At 45.4% G+C, this 26,616-nt stretch overlaps 1 protein-coding gene across 23 annotated transcripts in view; it reads left to right on the top strand.

Annotated features, from left to right (window-relative positions):
- The window catches only part of LIMS1 (LIM zinc finger domain containing 1), a 153,500-nt gene extending 127,749 nt beyond the window's left edge, over positions 1-25,751 (top strand). For 9 of the 23 annotated variants that reach the window (XM_070068683.1, XM_051834646.2, XM_008252946.4 and 6 more), the window contains exons 2-11: positions 2,365-2,524; positions 10,886-10,952; positions 12,827-12,947; positions 13,357-13,506; positions 17,266-17,416; positions 17,837-17,929; positions 19,528-19,576; positions 20,859-20,934; positions 21,129-21,321; positions 23,138-25,751. In XM_070068683.1, the coding sequence (XP_069924784.1) occupies positions 2,369-2,524; positions 10,886-10,952; positions 12,827-12,947; positions 13,357-13,506; positions 17,266-17,416; positions 17,837-17,929; positions 19,528-19,576; positions 20,859-20,934; positions 21,129-21,276 (1,011 nt within the window). In that variant the 5' untranslated portion in view covers positions 2,365-2,368 and the 3' untranslated portion in view covers positions 21,277-21,321; positions 23,138-25,751. Of the gene's footprint in view, positions 1-2,364; positions 2,525-10,885; positions 10,953-11,066; positions 11,301-12,826; positions 12,948-13,356; positions 13,507-17,265; positions 17,417-17,836; positions 17,930-19,527; positions 19,577-20,858; positions 20,935-21,128; positions 21,322-23,137 lie in introns of those variants that run through there. The other 14 variants (XM_070068682.1, XM_070068686.1, XM_070068687.1 and 11 more) reach the window with 4 other exon arrangements.
- The last annotated feature ends 865 nt before the right edge of the window (positions 25,752-26,616 follow it).

Below are 26,616 nucleotides of genomic sequence, written 5' to 3'. Positions count from 1 at the left end.
GGTTAACACTCTGCCCTGAAGCGCTGGCATCCCACATGGGTGCTGGTTCTAGTCCCAGCTGCTCCACTTCCAATCCAGCTCTCTACTATGGCCTGGGATGGCAATAGAAGATGGCCTAAGACCTGGAAGAAGCTCTTGGCTCCTGGCCTTGGATCGGCACAGCTCCGGCCATTGCAGCCAATTGGGGAAAAAAAAATCATCAGATGGAAGACCTCTCTCTGCCTCTCCTTATCTCTCTGTGTAACTCTGACTTTCAAGTAAAAAAAAAATAAATATTTTTTTAAAAAAAGGGAAAATTTTAATATGAGACTTAGGCCAGGTTTGCCAAGCAGTGAGGCCACCTCTCTTTCTTCCTTTTCTCTGATGACATTCTAATTCTATATTCAAGCCTGTTAAATAAAATTGAGTTTTGCTTGGTATGGGGTGGTGGTGTTTCAGCATGGAGTTACTGGAGCTACAAAATAGGATTCCATATATGTGGGAAGTCAGTAGAGTGCAAAGTTGTCTTCCCCTGGAACTCCAGTAGTTGGAGGTGAGGCTGGGTGGGTGGGGCCACTTTTCCCCTGGGAACTAACTGGGGGGAGGCAGCTAATGGTCTGTGAAATGGACACTCTGCGTCCCATCCCATCGGCCTAAAGGGCTGGCAGTGAAGACTCAGGAGCGTGCTGAGTTGATTAAACACTGGAAGGTCGCAGACCACCGCAGGGCACCTGACTGGCAGGTAGAGCTTGTGCTCCAAGTAGGCGTCTACAAGTGACACTTTCCAAATTCCACAGGGCAGCGTGGCCAGTGAGTGCTCATCACAAGGCACTTTCTCTGTTTCCAAAACTTTCTCTTTATGTGAGATCCTTACCTAATTATGAGTCTGTGGAAGCTGTATTGCTTTTCTTCCAAACTGAACAATGGTTAGAGAGAATTTGGGATCATTTACACAATACCTCTGTGTTTTAAGATGTAGTCAGGAGGGGGCATCGCTGTGGCATAGCAGGTTACGCTGCTGCCTGGCCTGCAACACCAGCATCCCATATGAGTGCTGGTTCGAATCCTGGCTGCTCCACTTCTGTTCCAGCTCCCTGTTAATGTGCCTGGGAGGCAGTGGAGGATGACCCAAATGCTTGGTTCCCTGCACTGACATGGGAGACCTGGAGGAAGCTCCTGGCTCCTGGCTTCGGTCTGGCCCAGCATCTGACTGATGTAGCCATTTGGGGAGTGAACCAGCAGATGGAAGGTCTCTGTTTCTGTCTCTGTCTCTCTCCCTCTCCCTCTCTCTGTAACTCTGCCAAATAAAATAAATAAATCTTTAAATTAAAAAAAAAAAAAAAAAACAGATGTAGTGGGATTACTGATGAGGGAGTTACCCAAGCTACTTTACTCAGCAGTAGTTACTGGAATACCTGGTTTTGTTTTTCTGACCTATAAAACATGGTGGTGTCCCTATCACAGCCTCTCAAATGTTTCACGTTAATGTAATCTGTGTTGATTGAGATTCTGATTTTATGAGGGGGAGAATCTGGATTCTAGCCCTGTGCCTTCCATTAACTAATTAGCTTTTTAATGTTGGACTTAATATTAAATGCCTCAGTGAGCCTCTGGCCATCAGTGTAATGTAAAATTCTGTGATTTTAAGATTTCACATTTGTCTTCCCTGAAAGTTAATGGGTTTGGGGCATCCAGGCTGGTTTTAAGGGTTCCTTAAACAGGTGCTTTCGACAGGGTGTAGTGACATGGTATACAATGGACATGCAGCTTGGGTTCTGTTCTCAGAAGGAGAAGAAACTGGCTTTGAGGTGTTGACTTGTGGATATTGCATTTTATTTTTTATCTGTTATTTGAGAGAGAGGGAGAGAGAGAGAGAGGGGGAGAGAGTGTGCGCGCACACACACTCTCCCCAGTTAGCTACTTCATTCAAATTCCTGCAGCAGACAGGAGGGACTGGGCCAGGCTGAAGCCAGGAGCCCAGATCGCCTATGTGAGTGGTAGGGACCCAACCACTTGAGCCATCACCTACTGCCTCCCAGTTGCATGATAGTGGAATTGGGAGCAGAGCTGGGACTTGAACCCAGGCACACTGATATGAGATACAGGTGTCCTGAGCATCATTTTCACCACTGTGCCAAACACTTGTCCCAGCTTGTGGATGTTTTTAATTAAGCTCTTTGTCAGGCTGGAAAAGCAAGTTCCTTGAAGACAACTCGTGAAGAGCGTTACGACAACCAGAATCAAAGCAGGAGGCTCTTTCAGAACCTGAGATGCTCGGGTAAAGAGCCTGGACAGTTACCAGATTTTCTCTTCAGTTCTTCCAGTTGAGAAGTCTAAGAAGGGCTGACAGTCTGTGATTTGCTGTGCTTTGCTTGTGTGTTACAGCAACATGGCCAATGCCCTGGCCAGCGCCACTTGTGAGCGCTGCAAGGGGGGCTTTGCGCCTGCCGAGAAGATCGTGAACAGCAACGGCGAGCTGTACCATGAGCAGTGCTTCGTGTGCGCCCAGTGCTTCCAGCAGTTCCCGGAGGGGCTGTTCTATGAGGTAGGTCACACTGGGCAGCAGCAGCAGCACGTGCTGACTAGTGCCCTCCTTTTTTCTCATGCTGTTTTGCTGTTGAACATTGTATTGAAGTGCCACATAACACGCCGGGTCTTTGGTGCCTGTCAGGACAGTGATGGAACTTGTGGGCCGTGGCCTGGCTGGGGATGCCCTTACAAACCCCACCATTTGTATCATTCAGTTCATCTTCCTGCTTCAGAGCCTGCCTAAGCCCATGAGGTCCAAATACAGAAGCCTTTCAGAACCTTCAGCTGAAGCTCTTTGGGCTTCTCCACTTGGTTCCGCTGTGCTTGCCCCTTGCCGATTCCTGGCCCTATGTCTTTCTGTCTCTCTAAAGTTAAAGCATATATCCTGTTCTATGACTGCCCAGCCATGAGTAACAGCTTCCATGTGTTTCTTATCTTTTTTTTTTTTTTTTTTGAAGATTTATATTATTTACTTGAAAGGCAGAGTGACAGAGAAAGAAGAGAGAGACTTTCTACCCCCTGGTTCATTCCTCAAATGGCTGCACTAGCCAGGGTTGAGCCAGGCCAAAGCCAGGAGCCTGGAACTCCATCCAGATCTCCCATGCTGATGCAGAGACCCAAGCACTTGGACCACCCGCCACTGCTTTCCCAGGTGCATTGGCAGAAATTTGGATCAGAAGTGGAGCAGCTGAGAATCGAACAGGGGCTCACATGGGAAGCTGGCATTCTAGGCAGCAGCTTAATGCCCTGTGCCATAATGCCAACCCCCATGTGTTTATTTAGAAAATAAATCTTGCTTAGAACATCTTGTTTAGAAACAAGTACTTTGGAGAACACCACCTGTATTTAGTTATTCTCTGTGTCTTGTGTTCTTTTCAAAGTCCTTTTTTCCCTTGATCTTCAGGTGCTCTTAAGTGGTCTGCACTTCCTCTCTGTAGTACATCCAGTATTCTCACCACTACCAAAGCCCCTTTCTCACAGTAAATATCTTTGCTTTTGGAATGGTCAAGGGAGGCCGGCCTTATATGTAGGTGAAGATGAGAGTGATGCAGCTATGTGTGTGGGAAGAATTAGGTAACCGTGCTTACTGCCTTACTCCTCCATATCTGATTCTCTGTCTGCCCGCATCTCTGCTTAGATTGTATGTAGGTAGAGTTAGGTTATAGCAGAGACGGCTACTCGGTTGTGACTTCTTCCTTTGCCTGGAGGAGCTTTACACTCCATGCCTGCAGAAGGAGAGGGAAAGGTGATGAATAAGGTCTTTGTTGGCTGCTCAGGCAGTGTTTCCCGTAGAAACACTCCCCGTGAGAGTGCAGTGTCCAGGCCAGCCCCCAGCATGTCCCTCCCGCGTGCCTGAGACGTGTAACTGGCATGTATGCAGTCATGTAACTGTGGGAAACAGTGTGAGAGTCCGGGTTAGGAAATGCAGTCCTGCTCACCGGCACATGTTTCTGTGGCCTGCAGCTGTGGCCCAGACATGCGTGTTCCCTGCAACAAATCCTCAGCACCAGGAAGAAGGCCTCATTTTCTCTTTTCTCCCAGAGTTCTTCCTGGCAGTAGGAATCGTCTTCTTCTCCCCCCTCCCCCAAAGCTGATGCCTTTAGGGATGGGAATGACAAGTTACAGTGGTGGGGTGGGGCAGGAGCAGGGGAGACCAGTGTCCACTACAGGAATCAGGATGGGGAGGAGCTCCTGGGGTGTGAATGGCCCATCAGGGCCAGAGACCTGGGCTGAGGCTGCGGTGGCTGCAGGGGTGAGGGGGAGGGAAAGGAAATTCCTAGTTCCATCTGCTTCCAGAGTCATGACAAAAGGCTCTTGGAGTAAGGCCTCTCAAGGCTGATGCAGGAGGGGCAGGCTGTTTTGATTCAGGATCTTTCAGAGGCTGTGCAGGTAGGGAGGGAAGCAGGGACCTGTGACCGACACCTCTACTGGGTCTGGGCTGGTATGCAGACCAGGCGTCGCAGGAGGAGTCTGATTTGGTGCATTTAGAGCAGGCAGGTGCAGTTCCAGGAAGTGGGCTGTGACTGAGAGGTGGGCACTGAGGCATGGCTGACAGTCCCCGCAGGGTCAGCCGAGCAGGCTGGGTCCAGCCGGCCCACAGTCACAAAGGAGCATGTACAAGAGGCAGACACTGGGATGAACCACGTTGAGGGACCACGTGAAGTGTGGAACCAGGAAATGTCAAGGGTGCCTGTGCCCTGATTCGGGTGTGAGAAAGGTGCACTTGTGTTCAAAGCTGATGCCAAGGCTGTGTGAAGTTACGAGAACACACTGCAGCCTCCCAGAGCACACGGCAGGGAGCCACAGACATGGGCTATGGAAGGAGCCACATAGCTTCCCTCTTTATCCCTTTTTCTTTTTCTCCTTATGGCCCAGAGAGGTTGAACTGCCCTTGACAACAGAGCAGGTTTGGTCCCTAATGTCCAGTACAGGCTGTTTCCTTTACATTTTTTTTCTTTTTTCAGTGTAAGCTATTATTGCTGGTAAGGCCTAGAAGAGTCCCAAGGAGCCACAAAAGAGGATGCAGAGAAAGACAGGCCCTGTTGTCCAGACATTCTCCCTGATTCCCTCAGAGGGCACCCAGAGCTCCAGCTCTCCATCGCTTTCTTCCTCCTGAATTGTCTTTTTGTCTGACACTGGTGCTACCCTCATTCCTGAACAGGGCTGCCTCCCGAGCTCCTGGTTCTGCCTTTGGGTGCCGTCAACTACAAGGCCACAGAGCCTAGTCAGAGGGAGGGCTTGCCAGCAGCCTTGAGCAGAAGGAGGAAGGCATGACTCACGCTGGTTCTCACCAGCCTGCCTCCCCCATGTCTGAACTATAAATACCCTCCACGGGCCTGTCTGGTGCTAGTCCAGAAGAGGTTGTGCTACCCAGAGCTGGGCTGCTCATGGGCTGCTGCCCGGCTTCAGCTCTCTTCAGTCCTGAGGAAGACCACTGTTTTAGCCTCAGTGTTCACCATGGAAACCCCTTCTCTGGAGTGAGGATTTATAAACCTGCACATGAAGAATAAGAACTTTCCTTTTGGTTGATGACATTAGAAAAAGAATTATCCAGGTCTTCTATCGAATAATCTTCATTTTCAGTTATACCTAACAGTAAATTTTTTTTTTTTCAGAAAAGGAGATTTGAATTACTTGGTTTGCTTCCCTTTGAGATATGTGATAGATAACAAATATACATTTGTATCATAACAAATGTAGTTACATTTGTGTAATAACAAACACCCCTTTAATGCTCCATACCTTTGTCACTACTTTTGTCTTATCAAGATATCATCCTAGCCGGCGCCGTGGCTCACTAGGCTAATCCTCCACCTTGCGGCGCCGGCACACCGGGTTCTAGTCCCGGTTGGGGCGCCGGATTCTGTCCCGGTTGCCCCTCTTCCAGGCCAGCTGTCTGCTATGGCCAGGGAGTGCAGTGGAGGATGGCCCAGGTGCTTGGGCCCTGCACCCCATGGGAGACCAGGAAAAGCACCTGGCTCCTGGCTCCTGCCATCGGATCAGCGCGGTGTGCCGGCTGCAAGCGGCAGCCATTGGAGGGTGAACCAACGGCAAAGGAAGACCTTTCTCTCTCTGTCTCTCTCTCTCACTGTCCACTCTGCCTGTCACCAAAAAAAAAAAAAAAAAAATATCATCCTGCCCATATTTCCACAGCCCCTGCACATCCTTTTTTCTGAGAGACAGCTCTGAAGGCTTACAGGTGGAGTTTGTACATGCACTGCCCCTTAGTGTGGAATCAGACCCTTGTGTCCTAGCCACTCACCCGGACACGTGGCTGGAGATGGGCACATCTGCAGAGTGACACAGCACAACCAGGGTTATCCCAGTAGTAGCGCCATACTAAATCACACTAGGTTATGTGACTTTTGAAAGTGAACCTGGGGCCACCATTGTGGTGGCAAGTTAAGCAAGTTAAGCCACCACCTGCAGCACCAGCATCCCACACGGATGCTCGTTCAAGTCCTAGCTGCTCCACTTCTGATCCAGGTCCCTGCTAATGGACTGGGAAAGCAGCAGAGGATAGCTCAAGTCCTTGGGCCCCTGCACCCTGCACATGGCAGACCCAGAAGAAACTCCTGGTTCCTGGCTTTGGCCTGGCCCAGCCCCAGCTGTTGCAGCCATTTGGGGGATGAACCAGCGGGTGGAATATATTCTCATTCTCTTTCTCTCTCTCTCTCTCTCTCTCTCTCTCTCTCTCTCTCATTTAAAAAAAAAAAAGGGAACTTGTTTAGGCACCAGTTAAGATGCCCACATTCCACATCGCAGTGCCTTGTTTCAGTTCCTGGCTGCAGCTCTGCATTCCAGCTTCCTGCTAATATGGGACTTGGGAGGCAGTGGGCTCCTGCTGAGGTCATTGGGTTCCTGCCACCCATGTGGGAAACCTGCATTGAATTCCTGGCTCTGGGCTCCACCTCTAACCCAGCCCCTCTCATGGGAGTTTAAAGAGTAATCTAGTTGGAGCTCTGTCTCTCAAATTAAAAAATAAAACAAAAATAAAATGTTAACCTAAAAGGTTGATATCACCACTGAAGAACATAGGATAGATATTCACTGATACATACCTGTGCTCTGTAGCGTCTATCATGAAAAGAATCATGTACCCAAGGTGTTTGTTATTGTAAGACATCTTTAGTGGTGTTTTTAGCTCAGCCTCTTCTGAGTCCATACAGCACTTCGTTTTTTTATTTGAATCATTATAGCTGTTTATTTATACATTTGCCTTCCCATCTAACTTTTAATACCTCTGGTGCAGGGACTTTCCTGAATAATTTGTTATCGCTTGCATTCTTTACAATAGTTGATGCCTAGCAGGTCCTTAATAAACACAATGATACATATACACATTACTAATTTACTAACTAGGACTAAGTAAGACATTTCCTATCTTAAGCACTTACTGGCTGTGCTCCAAAATCTCAGCATTCTATAACCAGTGCATAGCGTGAACATGGTCCAAAGTTTAATATGCCTTGTGCAGTGCAGGTGGACGGAAGAAATGCATTCTTGGGTAGAAACAGGATATTCTACTTGAGGGCAGACCTCTGAGTAGACCTCCTAAGTTATGATGTCTTTTTTGTACAATATGAGTATATAGACCTTTAAGTTGATGTGTTTAGTCAGGCCAATGTGGTTTTGTTGAATGAACTTACTTTTTATTTTTTAAAATCTTTTTTTTTAATTTATTTGAAAGACAGATAACAGAGAGAGGAGAGAGAGAGATATCTTCCATCCACTAGTTCACTCCCCAAGTGGTCACAACAGCTGGGGCTGAGCCAGGCGGAAGCCAGGAGCCAGAAGCTTCTTCCAGGTTTCTCACATGGGTAGCAGGGGCCCAAGCACTTGGGCCTTCTTCTACTGCTTTCCCCAGGCCACAGCAGAGAGCTGGATCAGTAGTGGAGCAGCCAGGACTCGAACCAGTGTCCATACAGGATGCTGGCACTGCAGGCAGAGGCTTAACCTTCTGTGCTACAATGCCAGCCCCTAGGTTTGAAAATCTTAAAATTTAAGCAAAGTTGAAAGAAAAGTACAGTGAGTAACATGGGCTGTATGCATCTTTCATATACATACCACATCTGTTTGCCAAATGATTTAATGATACTGAATGGAGTTACTTTTAATTTTCTACAACATTTGCGTTTGAGTACTTGTGAGGAGGATCCATGATTTGACTGTTACTTGCAGGGAGAAGCAGTGGAGGAGTTGTAGATAAGAGGCTTTGGGATATAGGAATCTCCAAAATATTCTGTTATTGAGTGACAGGTTATATCAGATTGGGATTTTGATATGATGACTTCTGGTCATTGGAATATCATTTCTTGAATTAAAAGCGACCCCTGCCTTTGTGTTTAAGTGGGTCAAATAACTTCATATTTCCAAGTGTGTAAGTTAAAAGGAAAATCAGTAGAGCTTTATTTTCCTTAGATTGAGAATGAGTTGGACTCAAGAACTTGCCTCTGTGAGGCAGACAAGGGCAAGAAGTAACTTGCCGTGAAGGAATCTGGCAGATGTAGGTCAGCATCAGTAGTAGTAAGTTGTGGTGAGGTCATGCGCCTTATATGATGCGACAAGTAGAACATGTTACCACTTTTAGAGCATTCTTTCCCAAAACCCGTGACCTGAGTACAGGCATGAGCTAGGAAGCCAGTTGCCTGGGCAGATGCAGCAGCAGCAGTGGCAGATGCTGCTTTGCCTTGTCCTCCTCCATCTCTGATGCAGAATATGATGCTGAGGTTGGATGTTTAGGGGTCATCATCACGGATGACAAGTTCTAGTTTGTACAGAGAAATTTCATGGTCCAGTACTACCAGGAATTGAAAGGCATGGAAGAGAATAATTTGCCTACAGGCCTGTCTTTAACAAATATAGTTCTCAGGTAGAAAAGTATGTTGAGGTGCCGGTTTTGTGGTGTAGCAGGTGAAAGCTGCCAGTTGCACTGCCGGCATCCCACATGGGCGCAGGTTCAAGTCTCGGCTGCTCCACACCAGCTCTCTGCTATGACCTGGGAAAGCAGTAGAAGATGGCCCAAGTCTTTAGGCCCCATATAGGAGACCTGAAAGAAGCTGCTGGCTCCTGGCTTCAGATCTGTCCAGCTCTGGCCATTGCAGCCATTGGTGAGAGAACCAACGGATAGAAGACCTCTCTCTCTCTCTCTCTCTCTCTCTCTCTCTCTCTCTCTGCCTCTGCCTCTCTATAACTGTGACTTTCAAGTAAATAATTAAATCTTAAAGAGAGAGAAAAGTGCCTTGAAGAACAGCTGCTGTGCTGGATTCCTGGAATTAGCGTGGTGGTTTTCACAGCAACGTCAGAGCACCATCAGGGTGAAGTAGCTACTGGACACGCTGTTCACATTTATGGATTTTCCGGCTTTTAAAGAAATGTCTCTGAACTACAAAGCAGAACAAGAAGGCCAGGGACTGGACTTCAGCAGTGGTTTAGTGGTGACTTCATTGTGCAAGGCATCTTCTGTGTTAGTTTTCCGGAACAATCTGCAACACCAGTTCTCACCTCCAGACAGTGAATGGATCATTCTGGATGTTACTGGTCTACTTGGCTCAGAGGGACTTCAGCTCATGGTGACAGAGTACATCTTGGAAAGACTTCTTTGTCCCTCAGCCCTTCATTCATGTTAAGTGTGGGGTCAAGACACGCCCTGACCGTCCTGGACCTGTTTCTTCTGAAACACCTTCTGTATTCATGACCCTGGCGGCCTTCCTCTCCTCACTGGGGCTTCCTCCCTAGTATACGTGTTGGTGTCAAGAGTGGGGGGTAACCCATTGTCATGAACGCCCTTTGAACCAGCAGACTTTTGTGTGTGTACTCAACAGCTCTTTTTAACATGGGTCAGGGTTTCAGTCCTTCAGCTCAGTGGGGTTTTTGTTGTGGAGTAGTTATCTAGGGTGCTACTCAGGCCGGCTGCTCACCATAATATTTGTGTGTCTCTTGGGACCGCAGCTTGTCTTGGCTGTAAGAATCAAGTGAGAGAGGTGTCCTTTACCTAAAAGCTGCATGTAAACATTAATTCCTAGCCTTACATTTGTAGTCCTTGTATTACTGTGTCTTCTACTGTTCCTGATATAGTCTCACCGTTTCTAGAAGTCTCTCTTAAAGCATTATTTTTGAAAATATATATATGTGTAATTTTTAAGTTTTATTCATTAGTTTATTTGAAAGACAGAGACTTAGAGAGAGAGAGGGAGAAGAGAGAAATCTTCATCTACTGTTTTACTCCCTCAAATGCCCACAATAGCCAAGGCTAGGCCAGGTCAAGGCCTCAACTCTATCTGGGTCTCCCATGTGAGTGGCAGGGACCCACGTACTTGAGCTGTTACCTACTGCTGCTTCCCAGGGTGCGCATTAGCAGGAAGCTGGATCAGAAGGGAAGGAACCAGGCTTTGAAGCAGGCACTACGATGAGAGATGCAGGTACTGAAGCAGCGCCTTCACTGCTAATGTCCCGGGCAGGACAGTGGCCTGGCCCAGCCCTGGCCTTTGCAGCCATAGATATCTTTCTCTGTTCTCTCGTTTTCTTACTCTCTCCCTCTTTCTCCATAACTCTGCTTTTCAAATAAATAAATCTTTTAAAAAAAAATGAAAAGCAGAGAGTATGTGGGCTAAAAACCATTCATCACAGTCAGAGGTAAGACCACTGGAGCCTGGGGGTGTAACACTCTCCAGCCTCAGCTTGCTCAGGGTGTTGCTCCTGCACCAGCACGTCGGGGATGGAAGGTACTTGAGCATTCCCGCCTTTAAAAATAGCCCATTGGAATCAGAATTCTGAGGACAGAGCATTTAGTTAAAACACACACTTTTCTGTATATCTCTTTAGAATAATTTTATTCCTCCTGTGGTTGTTTAATATGTGGTACTTTGTCTTTCAGTTTGAAGGAAGAAAGTATTGTGAACATGATTTTCAGATGCTCTTTGCTCCTTGCTGTCATCAATGTGGTAAGTTTTACTGATGAGTACAAAGTAAAAAGTAACTTTAAAATTACATAAGTTGGGGCTGGCGCTGTGGCATAGTGGGTAAAGCTACACCTGCAGTGCCAATATCCCATATAGGTACTCCACTTCTGATCCAGCTCTATGGCCTGGGAAAGCAGTAGAAGATGACCCAAGTCCTGGGGCCCCTGCACCCATGTGGGAGACGTAGAGGAAGCTCCTGGCTCCTGGCTTCAGATCAGCCCAGCTCTAGCAGTTGTTGCCATTTGGGAAGTGAACCAGCAGATGGAAGACCTCTCTCTCTCTTTCTGCCTCTGCCTCTCTGAAATAAAATAAATAAATTTTTAAAAATTACATACGCTGTTGACTGCTATTAAAGTACCAGTGGTAAAAATGGTTTGAAGCGAGGTGTTTGGCACCATGGTTACGATTCTGCTTGGGACACCCACATCTCTTATCAGAGTGTCTGGGTTCAAGTCCCTCTCCACTTTTGATTCCAGCTTCCTGCTCATGCGCAATCTGGGTGACAACAGCGATGGCTCAAATAGTTGGGCCCCTGTGACCCACGTGGGAGGCCCACATGGAGTCCCAGGCTCCTTGCTCCTTTCCCAGTCCTGGCTGTTGCAGGTATTTGGGGAGTGAACCAGGAGATGGAGCATTTCCATGTCTTCTCCCTTTCAAGTAAATAAGTAAGTGAATATTTTTAAAATGGTTTTTGATGCTTATTACCCATAACTATCAGGTTCTTTATCAGTCTTCTTCTCTATTATTGATACATTACAAACTGGAAGAGTATCAAGACCTGGAAAGAAGATTTTTGCATTTTATTTATTTGCTTATTTGAGAGACAGAATGATGGAGAGACAGAGCCCACACACTAGTTCCCATCCACTAGTTCATTTCCCAAATGGCCACAACAGCCAGGGCTGGGCTGGGGCTGGAACCAGGAACCAGGATCTCCCATGTGAGGGGCAGGAACCCAACTACTTGAGCCATCACTGCTGCCACAGCGAATCTGCATTAGCATTCTACCACGGGACACGGGCATCTTACCCAGCAGGCCAGATACCACCTCAAGAAGTAAATTTTAGGGGAATCTAGGGTAGAAGTTTTGGGGGACTAACTGGGACCTCCATAGCTGATAGTTGGTCCTCTGGAAGGCTGTCTGCCCTGGCAATGCAGCCTTTGCCTGCTTGCCTTTAGGGCTATCAGGAAGGCATCCGTGAGGTGCGGATGCTTCAGGGTTGCTTGGGTGGTACGTAAGTGCTTGATTTGCTTGCATTTTAGCCCCTTCACTGGTTGCTAACGGCTCTACTAGAAGATTTCTAGAGATTGGAGAAACTGACATAACATTGTAAAGGTTTAGTGAAGAAGGAGCTAAGTCTGTGTTCCAAGAGAATGTGCTGTGGGTTTCAGTTGTCTTGGTTGACAATGACCAGAAGTAGCCAAAGGCAGTCAAGAGAGCCCAGTATATTGGGAAAGGAAAGACTGCTTAGATGTTCCAAATTTAGAATGCTTAAAGCAACCTACAGAAAAAGAAAAAGCCCACAGAAGTTCATTTTTAAAAAATAAAAAGGCAGTAAGCAGAAATAAGTATTGTGTTATGCCGCATTGAAAAAAATCTAATTAAATATGAGCAAAATAAAGGAAAGCCAGATTCAGAAATATAATAAAACAGCCCCAAAATATAGCTACAGAATTGAAAACAATGCAAATGGCAAAAAAAAAGCTGTATTTTCTAAGGTAGTACTTACTCTGGTAGACATATCGGACTTAAAAGTCTCTCTTTGTGGAGAAGGGTTTAAATGTGTGTTTTCCTCACTTGTTTTTAGCAAATAAGGTGGCACACTGGACATCCTTTGTGTACTGCTTTCCCACAGGTGAATTCATCATCGGCCGAGTTATCAAGGCCATGAATAACAGCTGGCATCCTGAGTGCTTCCGCTGTGACCTCTGCCAGGAAGTTCTGGCAGATATTGGCTTTGTCAAGAATGCCGGGAGGTAGGCGGTTTCCATCCTTGTCGGATGTTGGGGGAGAGTGACTGCTGCAAGGTCATGTGTGGTTTCCCTGTGGGGTGTAGGCAGTGCTGCGCAACACTGGGTTTAGGGCGCGTGGTTACAGGCCCTGCAGTGTGCTGAGTAAGGACTCTGCAGCTTCTATGAGACAAGGCCCAGCTGCCCCACGTCCCCTGGGCTGCCCACAGGAGATACACACGCAGGTAGAACTTCCTGGAAATCACTGGGGTTGGAATAAGTAGTTCCTGTAGCTTGGTGCTGCTCTGTTAAACACAGGAGTGATTTTTTTTTCTTAAGCAATGATTTCCTTCTTTTCAGAAATATGGGAAGCTTACTTCTTTTTGATTGTTAGGAAGAACCTAAGATGTTAAATGTAAGTTTTGATTCTGCTTAGACACCTGTGTCGTCCCTGTCATAACCGTGAGAAAGCCCGAGGCCTTGGAAAGTATATCTGCCAGAAGTGCCATGCCATCATTGACGAACAGCCTCTGATATTCAAGAACGACCCTTACCACCCAGACCACTTCAACTGCGCCAACTGCGGGTATGGTGCTTTCTTCCTTCTCAGCGCACACACACGGAGTCAAACAAAACCTGCTAGTCCTCCGAATCTCTGGTGCTCCAGCCAGTTACATTATTAAAGTAATTTGTACTTGTTTTCAAGAACTTTCATCTTCCCTTTTACTCCCCAACTGCCCACAACACTCAGGGCTGTGGGTGGCCGAAGCCCGGGCCCAGAACTCAGTCTAGGTCTGCCACGTGGGTAGCAGGGACCCAATGCGTTGTGCCGTCTTCACGTTAGTAGGAATGTAGAATTGGAAGCAGAGCTAGGATGCGAATGCAGGCACTCATTTATTGGACGTGGGCATCCCAAGGGGAATCTTTTTCTTTCTTCCTTTTTTTTTTTTTTTTTTTAAAGATTTATTTGAAAGGCAGAGTTACAAAGAAAGATGGAGAGACAGAGATTTCCCATCCTGTTCGTTCCCCAGATGGCTACAATGGCCAGCACTGGGCCAGGCCAAAGCCAGGAGCCAGGAGCTTCATCTGGGCCTCCCATGTGGGTAGCAGGGGCCCAGACACTTGAGCTCCCTTCTGCTGCTTTCCCCAGGCCATTAGTAGGGAGTTCGACTGGAATTGGAGCAGTTGGGACTCAAACTGGCACCAGTGTGGGATGCTGCCTCACAGGAGGCAGCCTTACCTGCTGTGCCACAGTACTGGCCCCCAAAGTGGCAACCTAACCATTGGGCCAACACCCACCCCTCCAACTTTTAATGTAGAGAATTTAAAACTACAGAAGGGTGGAAAGAATGATATAATGAAAACAACATTTTACCACACTTCTTGAGTATGTGTACAGTACCCCCTTCCCTCTGTGTTTTGTGTGCATGTACAAGTTCATGTGCACACATGTCTCTTTAATTTTTTTTTCACTATACAGATTGAAGCTAGTTGTAAGCATCAAGACTCAGGATGCATCTCCTGAGATTAAGGACATTTTCCTATAAAAACACAATTCTCTTAGCATACTAAGAAAATGATCAATAATTTTATAATATCAGATATTCAGTTCATGCTACAGTATTCCCAGTTATCCCTAAAACTGTTTGTCATCATGATGTTTTTCCAGTATAAGATCCAAAATAAAAATCTTATCTCTGGGCTGAGTGTTGGATTACAGCAGATTTGGATGGGATGCCAGTATCCTGTACTGGACTTCAGGTCCCAAATACTCTGCTTCTAATCCAGCTCCCTGCTAATGTGCCTGGGAAGTGGCAGATGATGGTATTTTTTTTAAAGATTTATTTTATTTATGTGAAAGACAGAGTTACAGAGAGAGGTAGAACCAGAGAGAGAGAAAGAGTCTTCCATCTGCTGGTTCACTCCCCAAATGACTGCAATGACCAGAGCTGAGCTGAGCTGTTCTGAAGCCAGGAGCCAGCAGCTTCTACAGGCTCTCCCATGTGAGCAGGGGCCCAAGGACTTGGGCCATCTTCGACTGCTTTCCCAGGCCATAGCAGAGAGCTGGATCGGAAGTGGAGCAGCCAGGACTCGAACTGGCGCCCACATGGAATGCCGGCATTGCAGGCCAGGGCATTATCCTGCTGTGCCACAGCGCTGGCTTCCACATGGTGGTTTAAGTGCTTCAGTTTCTGCCACCCACGTGGGAGTTCCTCGCTCCTCACTTCAGCCTCCCGACCCTAGCAATTGTGGCCTTTTGGGGAATGAATCAGTGGATAGAAGATCGTGTGTGTGTGTGTGTGTGTGTGTGTGTGTTATGTGTGTGACTTATCTTTCAAATTAATTTTTAAAGTGTCTTGTCTTTGTATAATATATAATGTTAAAAGCTGTGAATATTAGCCTGTTGGAGCCATGTTGTGGCAGAGTGGGTTAAGCTGCCACTTGGGATGTCTGTGTCCCATATCTGAGTGCCAGTTTGAGTCCTGACTATTCCACTTCTGATCCAGCTCCCTGCCAGTGCACTTGGGAACAGCAAAGGATGGCTCCAGTACTCTAGTTCCTGCCTCCTGGCTTTGCCATACCCAGCCCGTTTGTCGTGGCCACTTGGGGAGTGAACCAGTGGATGGAAAATCAGTCAATCAGTCTCTCTCTTTATTTCCCTGTCCCTCCTTCCCTCTCTCTCTCTCTCTCTCTCTCTCTCCACCTTTCACATAAATAAATGGATCTTTTTTTTTTTTTTTTACAAAAATCAGGGTGTTATTTTAAAATATGGTAAATTACATTAGTTTTGCTTGATTTTTTAAAAGATTTATTTATATATTTGAAAGTCAGAGTTACACAGAGAGAGAGAGGTCTTCCATTGTTGGTTCATTCTCCAGTTGGCCGCAATGGCCGGAGCCGCATCGATCTGAAGCCAGGAGCCAGGAGCTTCTTCCAGGTCTCCCACATGGGTACAGGGGCCCAAGGACTTGGGTCATCTTCTACTGCCTTCCCAGGCCATAGCAGAGAGCTGGATTGGAAGTGGAACAGCCATGTCTCGAACTGGTGTCCATATGGGATGCCAGCACTGTAGGCCAGGGCGTTGACCTGTGCCACAGAGCTGGCCAGTTTTGCTTGATTTATGCCCAAAGGGAATATACTCATTTGTTGTTGTCTTCAAAAGTCATGAAAAATTGTTAGAGATGAATTTTCTGATTTTGTTATCAGGTATAAAAACTTAATAGAGGGGCTGGCGCTGTGGCACAGTAGGTTAATCCTCCTCCTGTGGTGCCAGCATCCTATATGAGCGCTGGTTCTAGAGCCGGCTGCTCCTCTTCTGATCCCGCTCCCTGCTGTGGCCTGGGAAAGCAATGGAAGATGGCCCAAGCTATGGGCCCCTGCATCCACATGGGAGACCTGGACGAAGCTCCTGGCTCCTAGGTTTGGATAGGGTCAGCTCTGGCCATTGCAGCCATTTGGGGAGTGAACCAGCTGATGGAACACCTTTCTGTCTCTTTCTCTCCCTGTCTGTAACTCTACCTTTCAAATAAAAAGTAAATAAAAATCTTTAAGAAAACTTAATGAAAAAAGATGTGTTTATATAGTTAGTATATGAGCCTCCATGCTAAATAATAGTGGGGAGGAAGGAGAGGCCACAGGAGAAAGACTGGAGGACAGTTTGTGGTGTAAGTTCACCACCTCAGCTTCTGTGGTTGAATTACCAGTTTGTACCTGTTCTCCTTTTCTTGCCTGTTCTTCCTCCGCGGGAGTCTTCTCTGTAGGGAATGATTTAAAACAAATGAAATTCACACAGGCCCATTTGATTGATTGCGGGCAATCTCTGGCTTAATACTTGCACAAAACAATAGGTAAGCATTTGGAGAAGGAAAATTCTGGGCTATGTTCTGCTTGTTTTCCGTCAATCTAAGTTTGTAAGTTCTTAACAGGTTGTGACAATTTAAATAATTATTAGTAAATATAGTTGGCCTCCTCATTCCTTGGTTAGTTTGGAAAGGCAGAATTTCTGAGTTGGTCTTCAGCAGTGACTCGTTTCTGTAGTTTTCTGCAGACAGACAGGAGCCCTGAAATACAATATGACAGATGACAAGGAAATGGTAAATGGGACTGCTATAATGGTGTGTCTGTGTCCTATTCTTGTGTCTTCCTATCACAGGTTACTGATGTCTTGGTAACAGTCTCAAACCTACTGAAGGCTATTAATTCAAGTTACTCTGGTCATCTCTAACAGGAGAACAAGACATTTCACAGAAATTATCTTAGTAGTATCTGGAAAGTGTGCTGGCCACACTGATGGCCTGTTTTTCTCTACTAGTCATACTCTATTGGATGTCTTTCTTGTGGACAGGAAGGAGCTGACCGCTGACGCCCGGGAGCTGAAAGGGGAACTGTACTGCTTGCCTTGCCATGATAAGATGGGGGTCCCCATCTGTGGTGCCTGCCGACGGCCCATCGAAGGGCGTGTGGTGAATGCCATGGGCAAGCAGTGGCATGTGGAGGTGAGAGCAGGAACCAGCACTTTGGCATTTCTGTGGTTTGGCTGTGCCAGCAAGATTAGGAGGGTTTAAAAGGCCACATTGTGACATATTTAGAGACAGCTGACTTTGTAGAAAGTGAAGAGCGGAGAACTGCTTTGTGATGGTCAATAACGGTGCAGGACGTGCACTTGGTTAAGTCCTCCTTGAGGCTCTCTGTATGTAGCAGCGGCCCCTCCCTAAGACATCCCGCTGCGCTGTTCTTGTGGTGTTTGCGGGGAGGCCGTGTCTAAGAGTACCTGTCAGAGACTCAGACTGGAAGTGTTCCGGGAGGACTCATGTTACTGTTACATGTTACTGTTTATGCACATAGAGGCCTTGGGGCTGCTTCATTAGATGAATGAAATATGGCAATTAAAGTGACCTACAGCAATTTCTTTCCAGCATTTTGTTTGTGCCAAGTGTGAGAAACCGTTTCTTGGACATCGCCATTATGAGAGGAAAGGGCTGGCATATTGTGAAACGCACTATAACCAGGTATTGATTATACTTACTTGTACTGTTGGACACTAGATAGACTTCTATGAATTTACACTTGCCAACACTTTAGCTTCAAGGAAGTATCTTAGAAAATGTACTTTGATCTACAGAGATTTTGTTTTTATGTTTTCATTTGGGAAATAATTTCAGATTCGTACAAAGAAAACTTACATACCTTTTACTCAGACTCACTATTCGATTCATGATTTGCATGCGTTTGGTCTTATTATGTGAAAACGCACCCCTATATACACATACCTTTTTGAAAAGTTTGTATTTATTTGAGAGGCAGAGAGACAGAGCAAGGCTCCATCCTCTGATTCACTCTCCCAGTGCTTGGAGTGGCCAGGGTTAGGCCAGGCTGAAGCTAGGAGCCAGGAAGGCCATCTCCGTCTCCCTGTGGGTGGCAAGAACTCAGGTCCCTGAGCCGTTATCTGCTGCTCTGAGCTGCATTAGCAGAAAGCCTAATTAGAAGCTCTAAACTGCTAGAACTCAAACCAGGCACTCTGATACAGGATGTGGGCATCCTAAACAGTGACTTAATGTGCTACACTACAATACCCACTCCCACAATACCTCTGTATACAAATATTTGTTTGCATATGTACAAACACATACATAGCTTCCGTTCTTAAGCATTTGACAATTCCATCACAGTCCTTTATCCTTAAATACTTCCGTGTGTATTTCCCAAGAAGACAGAATTCTCTTACACAGCTGTAGTTGTCAGTGTTGATACAGTATTTTAGTTCACTTATTCTAATTTTTTCATTTGCCCCAATAGTGTCATTATAGATGTTTTTTCCTACTTCAAGACTGGACCCAGCCTAGGTTTGTCATGTTTCTTTAGTCTCCTTACATCTGGAGCATTTGCAACCCCTGTTTTGGTTTTTGCTAACATTGACTTTAAGAGTACATAGACAGCTTTTCAGATGGGTGTCTACACTGGTCCGGTGCAGCTACACTGAGGTTGTATGCTCAAGGTTGGAACACATGCAGGGGTACCGTACGTGTGCTGTGTCCTACTCAGGGCCTCTCCTCTGGGTCCTCCAGTCCCTCTCCTCCCGTTAGCGATCCCGAGGGCCCATGCTGGATGATGTCATCACTCTGAGTTACTGTGTCCCCCTTCCCAAGTTAGTAATGATAGTCACTTTACACCAGAACAGTTTTCCTCCCCAAAACTCCACTCATGGTTCCCGCCTGCCTGGCTGATGATGTTTCTGCAGCCTTACCCTTGGCACTCTGGCTGAGCAATAGCCCGTTTTCCTCCTGTGTCTAACCTTACTCACTTACCTAATGCTTATCTGTATGGACTCACAAAGTCCTGTATTTTTCATTAATTATTTTTGTTCTCAAATTGCCATCGAGAAAGTGTTTTTTAGGTGATGAAAAGTAAATTATTTTCATTGTACGAAGTGAAAAAACTTAGTGAACTTGTACTAACTTTCTCTGATAATGGCAAGTTCTGGATGAGGTCCACATTTTCTCTGTTTAATTAAGCACTGGAGAGTACTGAAATTGTATTAGATTATCCATGTCCTGAAATTTAATTGTAATACACCCTGAACCTTGACCTCTTTGTTTTTCCTTTGCAGTTATTTGGTGATGTTTGTTTCCACTGCAACCGTGTTATAGAAGGCGATGGTGAGTGTCTGTGGGTGTTAACGTGGCCGTGTTTTGACACAGAACAGCTGGGTCATGTGAAAACTGAAAGAGGTTAATGGTCCCTCTTGTTTGGAGTGTGATCATTATCAGCTACCTTTGCTGTGTCTCTGGCGTGTTTCCCAGAGCATGAGGTGACGTCATCTCAGAATCGGATTCCTTCCTCCTTTATGGTGATAGAAACTGCTCCTGACTGACCCAAAGACCTGTTGGAGTTGCCAGTTCATGGAGGCTTTCAGACCACGTTTATTAGGGCTATGAGGAAGGCGCTCGAGCCCCGCCCGTGCTGTGACCTGGTGGTTCGCGGCCCGTGTTGCTAGGACTTCCCACCCTGCACGGCAGTAACCAGGCTGGGCTGGCTGCACTGCCGCGGGAAGGAAGCAGCTGTGTGTGCTCAGTCATGAGCACAGTTCTGCCCGAGACTTCCTGGCAGAGTTTGAAACAATCCTGTTTTCAGTGCGCCTCCTGGTTCTCAGCAGACCTCACCCAACCCAGGAAGTGCGTCCCGAAACACTGCACAGGTGCGGCTTGTGAGAAGGTCAGTGCAGGAAAACCGTCTGCAGTGCCGCGGAGGATAAAACTCGGCTCGCTCCTGCAGAGGCAGTGGAGAGGTGAAGGGAGCCTTCAAGGAAGCGCTTTTCTCATGTTAGCTTTAGAGGAAAGGTCCCTGCCAACAATTTCATGTCTGGATTTTCCTAAAAATACAGACTCTGCAGACTCTGTTGGACCAGTGGCAGCAGGGACTGCGACGTGACTGAGTGATGGTCTAAGGTGCCGTGCAAGGAAAGCTCTTCTGAGTGGCACCGTGCATGTGGGTGGGGCTCCCTTGTCCGCAGGGCGGGGGGGACAAGGTGGCGGACACATATATGTACCTCACAGGATGCCTAAGGGGAAAGTCGGCAATCACATTGACAAGCCCATAATAATCTGCTCTAAATGGATGCCTGAAGTCAGTGAAGACATAAGTGTTTGGGGTACGTGTGTACGTGTCTCTGTGTGTGTGTGTGTGTGTGTGTGTGTGTTTTAAAGAAAATGATGTGAAAAAAAAAGTTCAAGAAATGGGTTGATTCAGTGCACTTCCGTTAATGACCCCGAGATTTTAGCTCTGTGAGTCTCTTGAGAGAAAATCTCTCAAGAAAGAGATTCTTGAGTGCCTCCTCCAAGCGCAGCTGGCAATGGCCATGGCTCCCGGAGTTGAACATGCAAGCTCCCGCTCTCCATGGCAGTGTCTTCCAGTGACCAGGTCTCTCTGCTCTTTCTCTAGTGGTCTCTGCTCTTAACAAGGCCTGGTGCGTGAACTGCTTTGCCTGTTCCACCTGCAACACTAAGCTAACACTCAAGTAAGTCGATGGCTGGTCCCAGGTGAATCCTGAGACTGAAAACTTTGGGAAGACATTTTTTTAAAAACTACTCCTAGAATTAAAAAACGTTGTTTAATCTGTTTCTCCTTTCTCTTCAGCCCTTCTGAAAGTAAAGGTTCTTCCTTTAACTGTTTGCTATTCTTTCTTCTGTTCCTTCTTTGTCCTACTCAAAGGGATAAATTTGTTGAAATTGATCTAAAGCCAGTCTGCAAACACTGTTATGAGAAAATGCCAGAAGAATTTAAGAGGCGACTTGCCAGACGGGAGAGAGAAGCAAAGGATAAGGACAAGCAGAAAAAGAAAAAGCCAGTCTGTTTGTAAACTTTTCTATCCCTTCTGTCATCATTTTTGCTACTTTCCTCTTTGGTTAGTCCTTCAGAATGTGTTTTTTGTTCTGTTTCTTTCGCTTTTTTTTTCTTTTTGGTCTGTATGTGCAGCCGTCAGAGACCGGAATTCCAGGATCTGCCCTTTTGCATGACTATGAACATGGTGACACTTTGGCTGAGGTCTGCACTGATCACCAGCTGTGCTCATGTCTTTCCCTCGGCCTGTACACTCACTCGCCTTTCATTTATTTATTTATTTTTAATTACAATACATCAGAGAGGACTTTTCTTTCAAGGGGAAGAATTCCTGTCTCTTAACAGAGAGTAGGAGAAGTTTTAAAATATTTTAGTCTAATAACACAGCTTTTAGAGTCCTGGTCTTTGGTTTTTTGGCTGAAGACATTTAACTGATAAATCGTAAATATTGTTTGATGTTTTAAAAAAGTGCATGTGTTTGAAGTTCTGTATTCTTTCAGCATGTTTTGTATCCAAGCCAAGTCCTATCTCATTGTCGTACATACCTACTCTTACGGTGTTGCTATATGTCCCTTCACACAGTGCCTATATGCCACTGTTTATGAATTCATTTCCTTGATGTCTTCAAACTCTCTTGTTCCTGGTATTTTTTAAAAAACACTTATTTATATATTTGAAAGGCAGAGTTAGAGAGAAGAAAAGGTGGGAGGGAGGAACATTTTCCATCTACTGGTTCACTCCCCAAATGGCCACAACAGCCTAGGCTGCCCCAGTTGGAAGGCAGGAGCCAGGGTCTCCCACATGGGTGGCAGGGATCCAAGTACTTGGGCCATCTTCTGCTGCTATCCCATTTGTCCATTAGTAGGAAGCTGGATTAGACGTGGAGCAGCTGGGACTCAAGCAGGCATTCCAGGAGGGGATGCTGGTGTCACAAGCAGTGCATTAACTCACTGTACCACAACGCCAGCCCTGAAGAATGCATGAAAGCTTGGACCAGACGTATTAGATGACAGTGTACCTCTGAACGTTTCCACAAACTCTCCCTAAGTGCAATTTCACAGACAATGAACAAGTTATAAAATGTGTATTTAGTTCAAAACTAAAGGGTCTGAATTCCAGCAGTGCTAACTCACTGTGCTTTCCTGCTGGAAGTGCATTACAGATGCGGCTGAGATGGGCTGTCTTCCCCAGGACAGCTTGGTCAGATGCGGCTGAGATGGGCTGTCTTCCCCAGGACAGCTTGGTCAGATGCGGCTGAGATGGGCTGTCTTCCCCAGGACAGCTTGGTCAGATGCGGTGAGATGGGCTGTCTTCCCCAGGACAGCTTGGTCAGATGCATTCAAAGTGTGTATTGCTCTGCTTTAAAGAGCGGGTGGAGCAGGTGTCAGAGGCCACGGTGCAGGCGCCACGTGGGATTCCCACATCCCACACGGGCGTGCTTGGGTTCAGGTCCTGATTCCACTTGCTCAAGTACTGGGGTCCTTGCCTCCCCTGGGAGAGACCTGGCCTGAGGGACTTTGTGCTGGCCCAGCCCTAGGTGTTGCAGGGGTTCCTTAACGTGCTCTCATGGCCCTTAGATTGTGGTTTACTCTACTTCCTAAATTATGTCTACATTGGGTTTCTCTTTACTTAGCACTGAGTGAAACGTAATGTAAATTATTATTCTGTGTTACACAGATAAGCGATCCCATTGTTAGGGGACAGTTTTTAATACTATGAATTTTTTTACGTTTACCACAGAAAGAATTTAAGGTTGGAATTACAGTTCTTTACTAACAGGAATGTAGATGCTACCATATAGTGCTATTAAGAAACATTTTTACATCTGTGTTGAATCCGTTTCCACTAATTTGTCTTTTTTATGTAATTATTATCTTTAGGAATAAATTTGTGGAGTTTGACATGAAGCCAGTCTGCAAGAAGTGCTATGAGAAATTTCCACTGGAACTCAAGAAAAGACTTAAGAAACTAGCTGAAACCTTAGGAAGGAAGTAACTTCCTTGATTTTATTTTTTCTCTTCTATGCAAAGATAAAAGATTACTAACATGACTTAACTTGATCTGCCCTTACTTAAAGCTATAGCTCTGAGCAGTTGAGAGTGAAGAACACTTATATGAATGATTCTCATCTCTTTTTTTCTGATTAAAAAAAGTTATATTTAAATGCTGATGAAATCAAGATCTGCCTTTGTTAACTGTTGTCAGTGTTGACTTGTAGATGATACATGATCAAATGTTAAATTTCAGTTTAGGACCACCAAATTAAATATAATTTTTTAAATGAAAGAAATCAGTTTTTATATATCCAGATAAAAAATAATATAAGCATTTTACTTTGTATTAAAAAGAAAATTACTTCCAACTGCTTTTGGGGAAGATAGAAGGAAGAATAATGAACCAAGAAAAATGAGTCCTAAACAGTCTCAGTGTGTGTAGTTTATCGGACCAGTAGCTGTAACAATGAATGCATACATTACTAAGGAAAGAAAAAAGGTGTGTTCAGAACTACTTGATTCTATTCTTTTGTTACATGGAGTAATTATTATGCTTAGTTTTATATTTTGTTCTTGTGAACCTCACCTTTGTATGATTACTTAGCACATTAGTTATAGCTAGCCATCAGTATGTCTTTGAGAATTTTGTGCAAAAAAATTATACAAGGCCTTTGAAAATACTGCTTCCTTTACAATATTGGAAAAATTAAGTATTTTTTAATGTATTACAGCAATTGTACGTCTAAGTTTAACGTCAAACATGTAGTCTTAGAATAGGACATGGAATTAAATTTTATGTGGCTTGTAATGTGTCACCTGGAGGAGGTAGATGATATGTATGTATTGGTCATGTTGCTTTTGTAACCGTGCTAACATGTATGCTTTATATATGTAATCAGTCTTGCTTTGCCTTAAAAAATGCATACTTTAATCAGGAATTCTAGCTGTTTCCTACAATGCCAACTAAAAATTAAGTGCACTGGTGAGATCTGTAGACCCAAATTCATTTATCGCAGCTGTCATAAAAATACGAAAATGTTTTTCCTGTTTCTTGGGGAAACACATTGAAATTAATTCCTATCGTCTCAGTGGATGAGAGTGATGCTGATATGTGTTTTAGGTTTTCCGTTTCAAATATCATGACTCATTGGATTTTATTTGCTGTAACTGGGAGATATAAATGCCACTTATTAATGGAAGCAGGATGTTAAGTCTGATTGTCGGTCAGAACTAGGGAACGACCCTGTTGTATAAATGGCTGATCCTGAAGCGTCTGGACATTCTTTCTGGGCAACTTGTCAGCAAAGCTTCATGAACATTTCGAAGTGTTGCTGCTGCTGCTGTTTAAGCAGAAAGTTGCTGAGAGAGACTTTTAAGGGAAATTTTTTTTCCAAAAATCACAGAAACCTTGTTTTGCCATTAAAGAAAAATCTCAGGATGCTAATACTCTGCCATTAAAATACATGTATGCATGCTTTTAAAAAATATTTGTGCGTGTGCTTTTCAGATTAAATTCTATTTTTATTTTCTGAAAACATAACCAATTACATTATTTTTTTAGTGTTCTTTTAGAGTTAAAAGAACTGTCATAGGTGATTGAAAATAAACAATATATAGTCTAAGAATGTATGTGTAATTTAGAATGGTCATTTGACAGTAAAAAGCAAAAACCTTCCAGTGTGCCTTTGTCAGCTAATATGACCAACCAGCATTGAACACCTTTAAAGTATTTATTAAATATTATACCCTGGGTATAGGCAAAATAGGACAGGGTTTGCCAGTACTGGGTCATGACATTAAATTCTTATATAACCCTATACCGAAACCAGAAGCACTTACATGAATTCCAAGTACTGCAGCAAAGCAAGCATTTACATTTATGCTTAATGAAGATGCCTGGGCTGAACCCATCTGCCTTATGCAGCCCAGCATCTCCTGTAGCCAGGAGTCCCACTGCTGTCTTTGCTCAGTGCTGTTTCCTGACAGCTGGCCTCGGAGGCCTGGGACACCCGCGGAGAGTAACCTCGTACGGTGCTCTCTTGTAGGGGTATCATTGGAGCCATTGTACATGGGAAAGAAGAAGGGGAAAAGGTCTATACGAAATGGAAGACGAACTTGGTCTAGACCATAGTATGTACCATGGAGTGTACCCTGGCTACTGACAACCCCAGGCCAGTCAACATCTCTTTATTTAAAGTCCTACAGGACAGTCTGAAGCAATTCGTTGTTCTTACCCAGTTGTTAAGTACTCTTGTTCTTAGGAAGCCTGGGGTAGTCAGGGAAATTGGTACAAGAAAGCCTTAGTAACCCTCAGCCAAAGTCGTACATCATTTTGCTTCACCAACTTGCCAAATAGCCATTTCCAAGTGAAGGAAAATTTAAGGTCAGCATATAGCGTTCTTGGGTTTCATTTTATATTGTAAGCCCAATGCAGGGAACTACATCAACCGTTACAATATACTCTTGGTGCTTAATAAATGTTCATAATTATTAACAATAACCTGTTGTGTAGTGTTAATTTGAATGGCATCTATCTATCTCTTTCTCTCTATATATATCTAATGTATGTAAGTGTCCATGTATATAATAGAAACATATATGAATGGGAGAAAGAACGGTGGTGGAGTCTTCCACTATTCAGTGTGAATGCTGACTGCTAAAACATTCTTCATGAGGGGCCAGCACTGCGGCGCAGAGGGTTAAAGCCCTGGCCTGAAGCACTGGCATCCCATATGGGTGCCAGTTCTAGTCCCAGCTGCTCCTCTTCTGATCCAGCTCTCTGCTATGGCCTGGGAAAGCAGTAGAAGGTGGCCCACGTGCTTGGGTCCCTGCACCTGTGTGGGAGACCCAGAAGAAGCTCCTGGCTCCTGGCTTCAGATTGGCGCAACTCCGGCCATTGCGGCCATCTGGGGAGTGAACCAGTGGATGGAAGACCTCTCTCTCTGTCTCTACCTCTCTCTGTGTAACTCTATCTTTCAAATAAATAAAAATAAATCTTTAAAAAAAATTCTTCATGAAGGATATACGTGTCTTCATACACACCCAGCAAGCCTGAGTCATCGCAGTGTTTGGTCCTCCCTTAATTCTTGACTTACCTTCAGTGTGGAGGTTCCTGGCTCTGTCAGAATGGGGTCTTGCATTACTTTTGCTCCCCTAGGAAGGTGAGCCAGGCCATTGTGCCTCCATGAAATGGGACAAGCCTGGGGATGGGAGAGTGCAGGGGCATTAAGGAGGGAGGGAGGGCTTCCTAGAGGAGCTGGATCAAGAGAGATGAACAGATACTGGGCAGAGGAGGCAGCCAGGGATGCAGGGCCTGGGGTCTCCTCCATGGCCCGTGTTCCCCATCACCCTCTGTCCAGGCTCTG

The sequence above is a fragment of the Oryctolagus cuniculus genome, chromosome 2 (assembly GCF_964237555.1).
Source record: "Oryctolagus cuniculus chromosome 2, mOryCun1.1, whole genome shotgun sequence".
Lineage (NCBI taxonomy): Eukaryota > Metazoa > Chordata > Mammalia > Lagomorpha > Leporidae > Oryctolagus > Oryctolagus cuniculus.
This window is presented reverse-complemented; position numbering and strand designations above follow the sequence as displayed.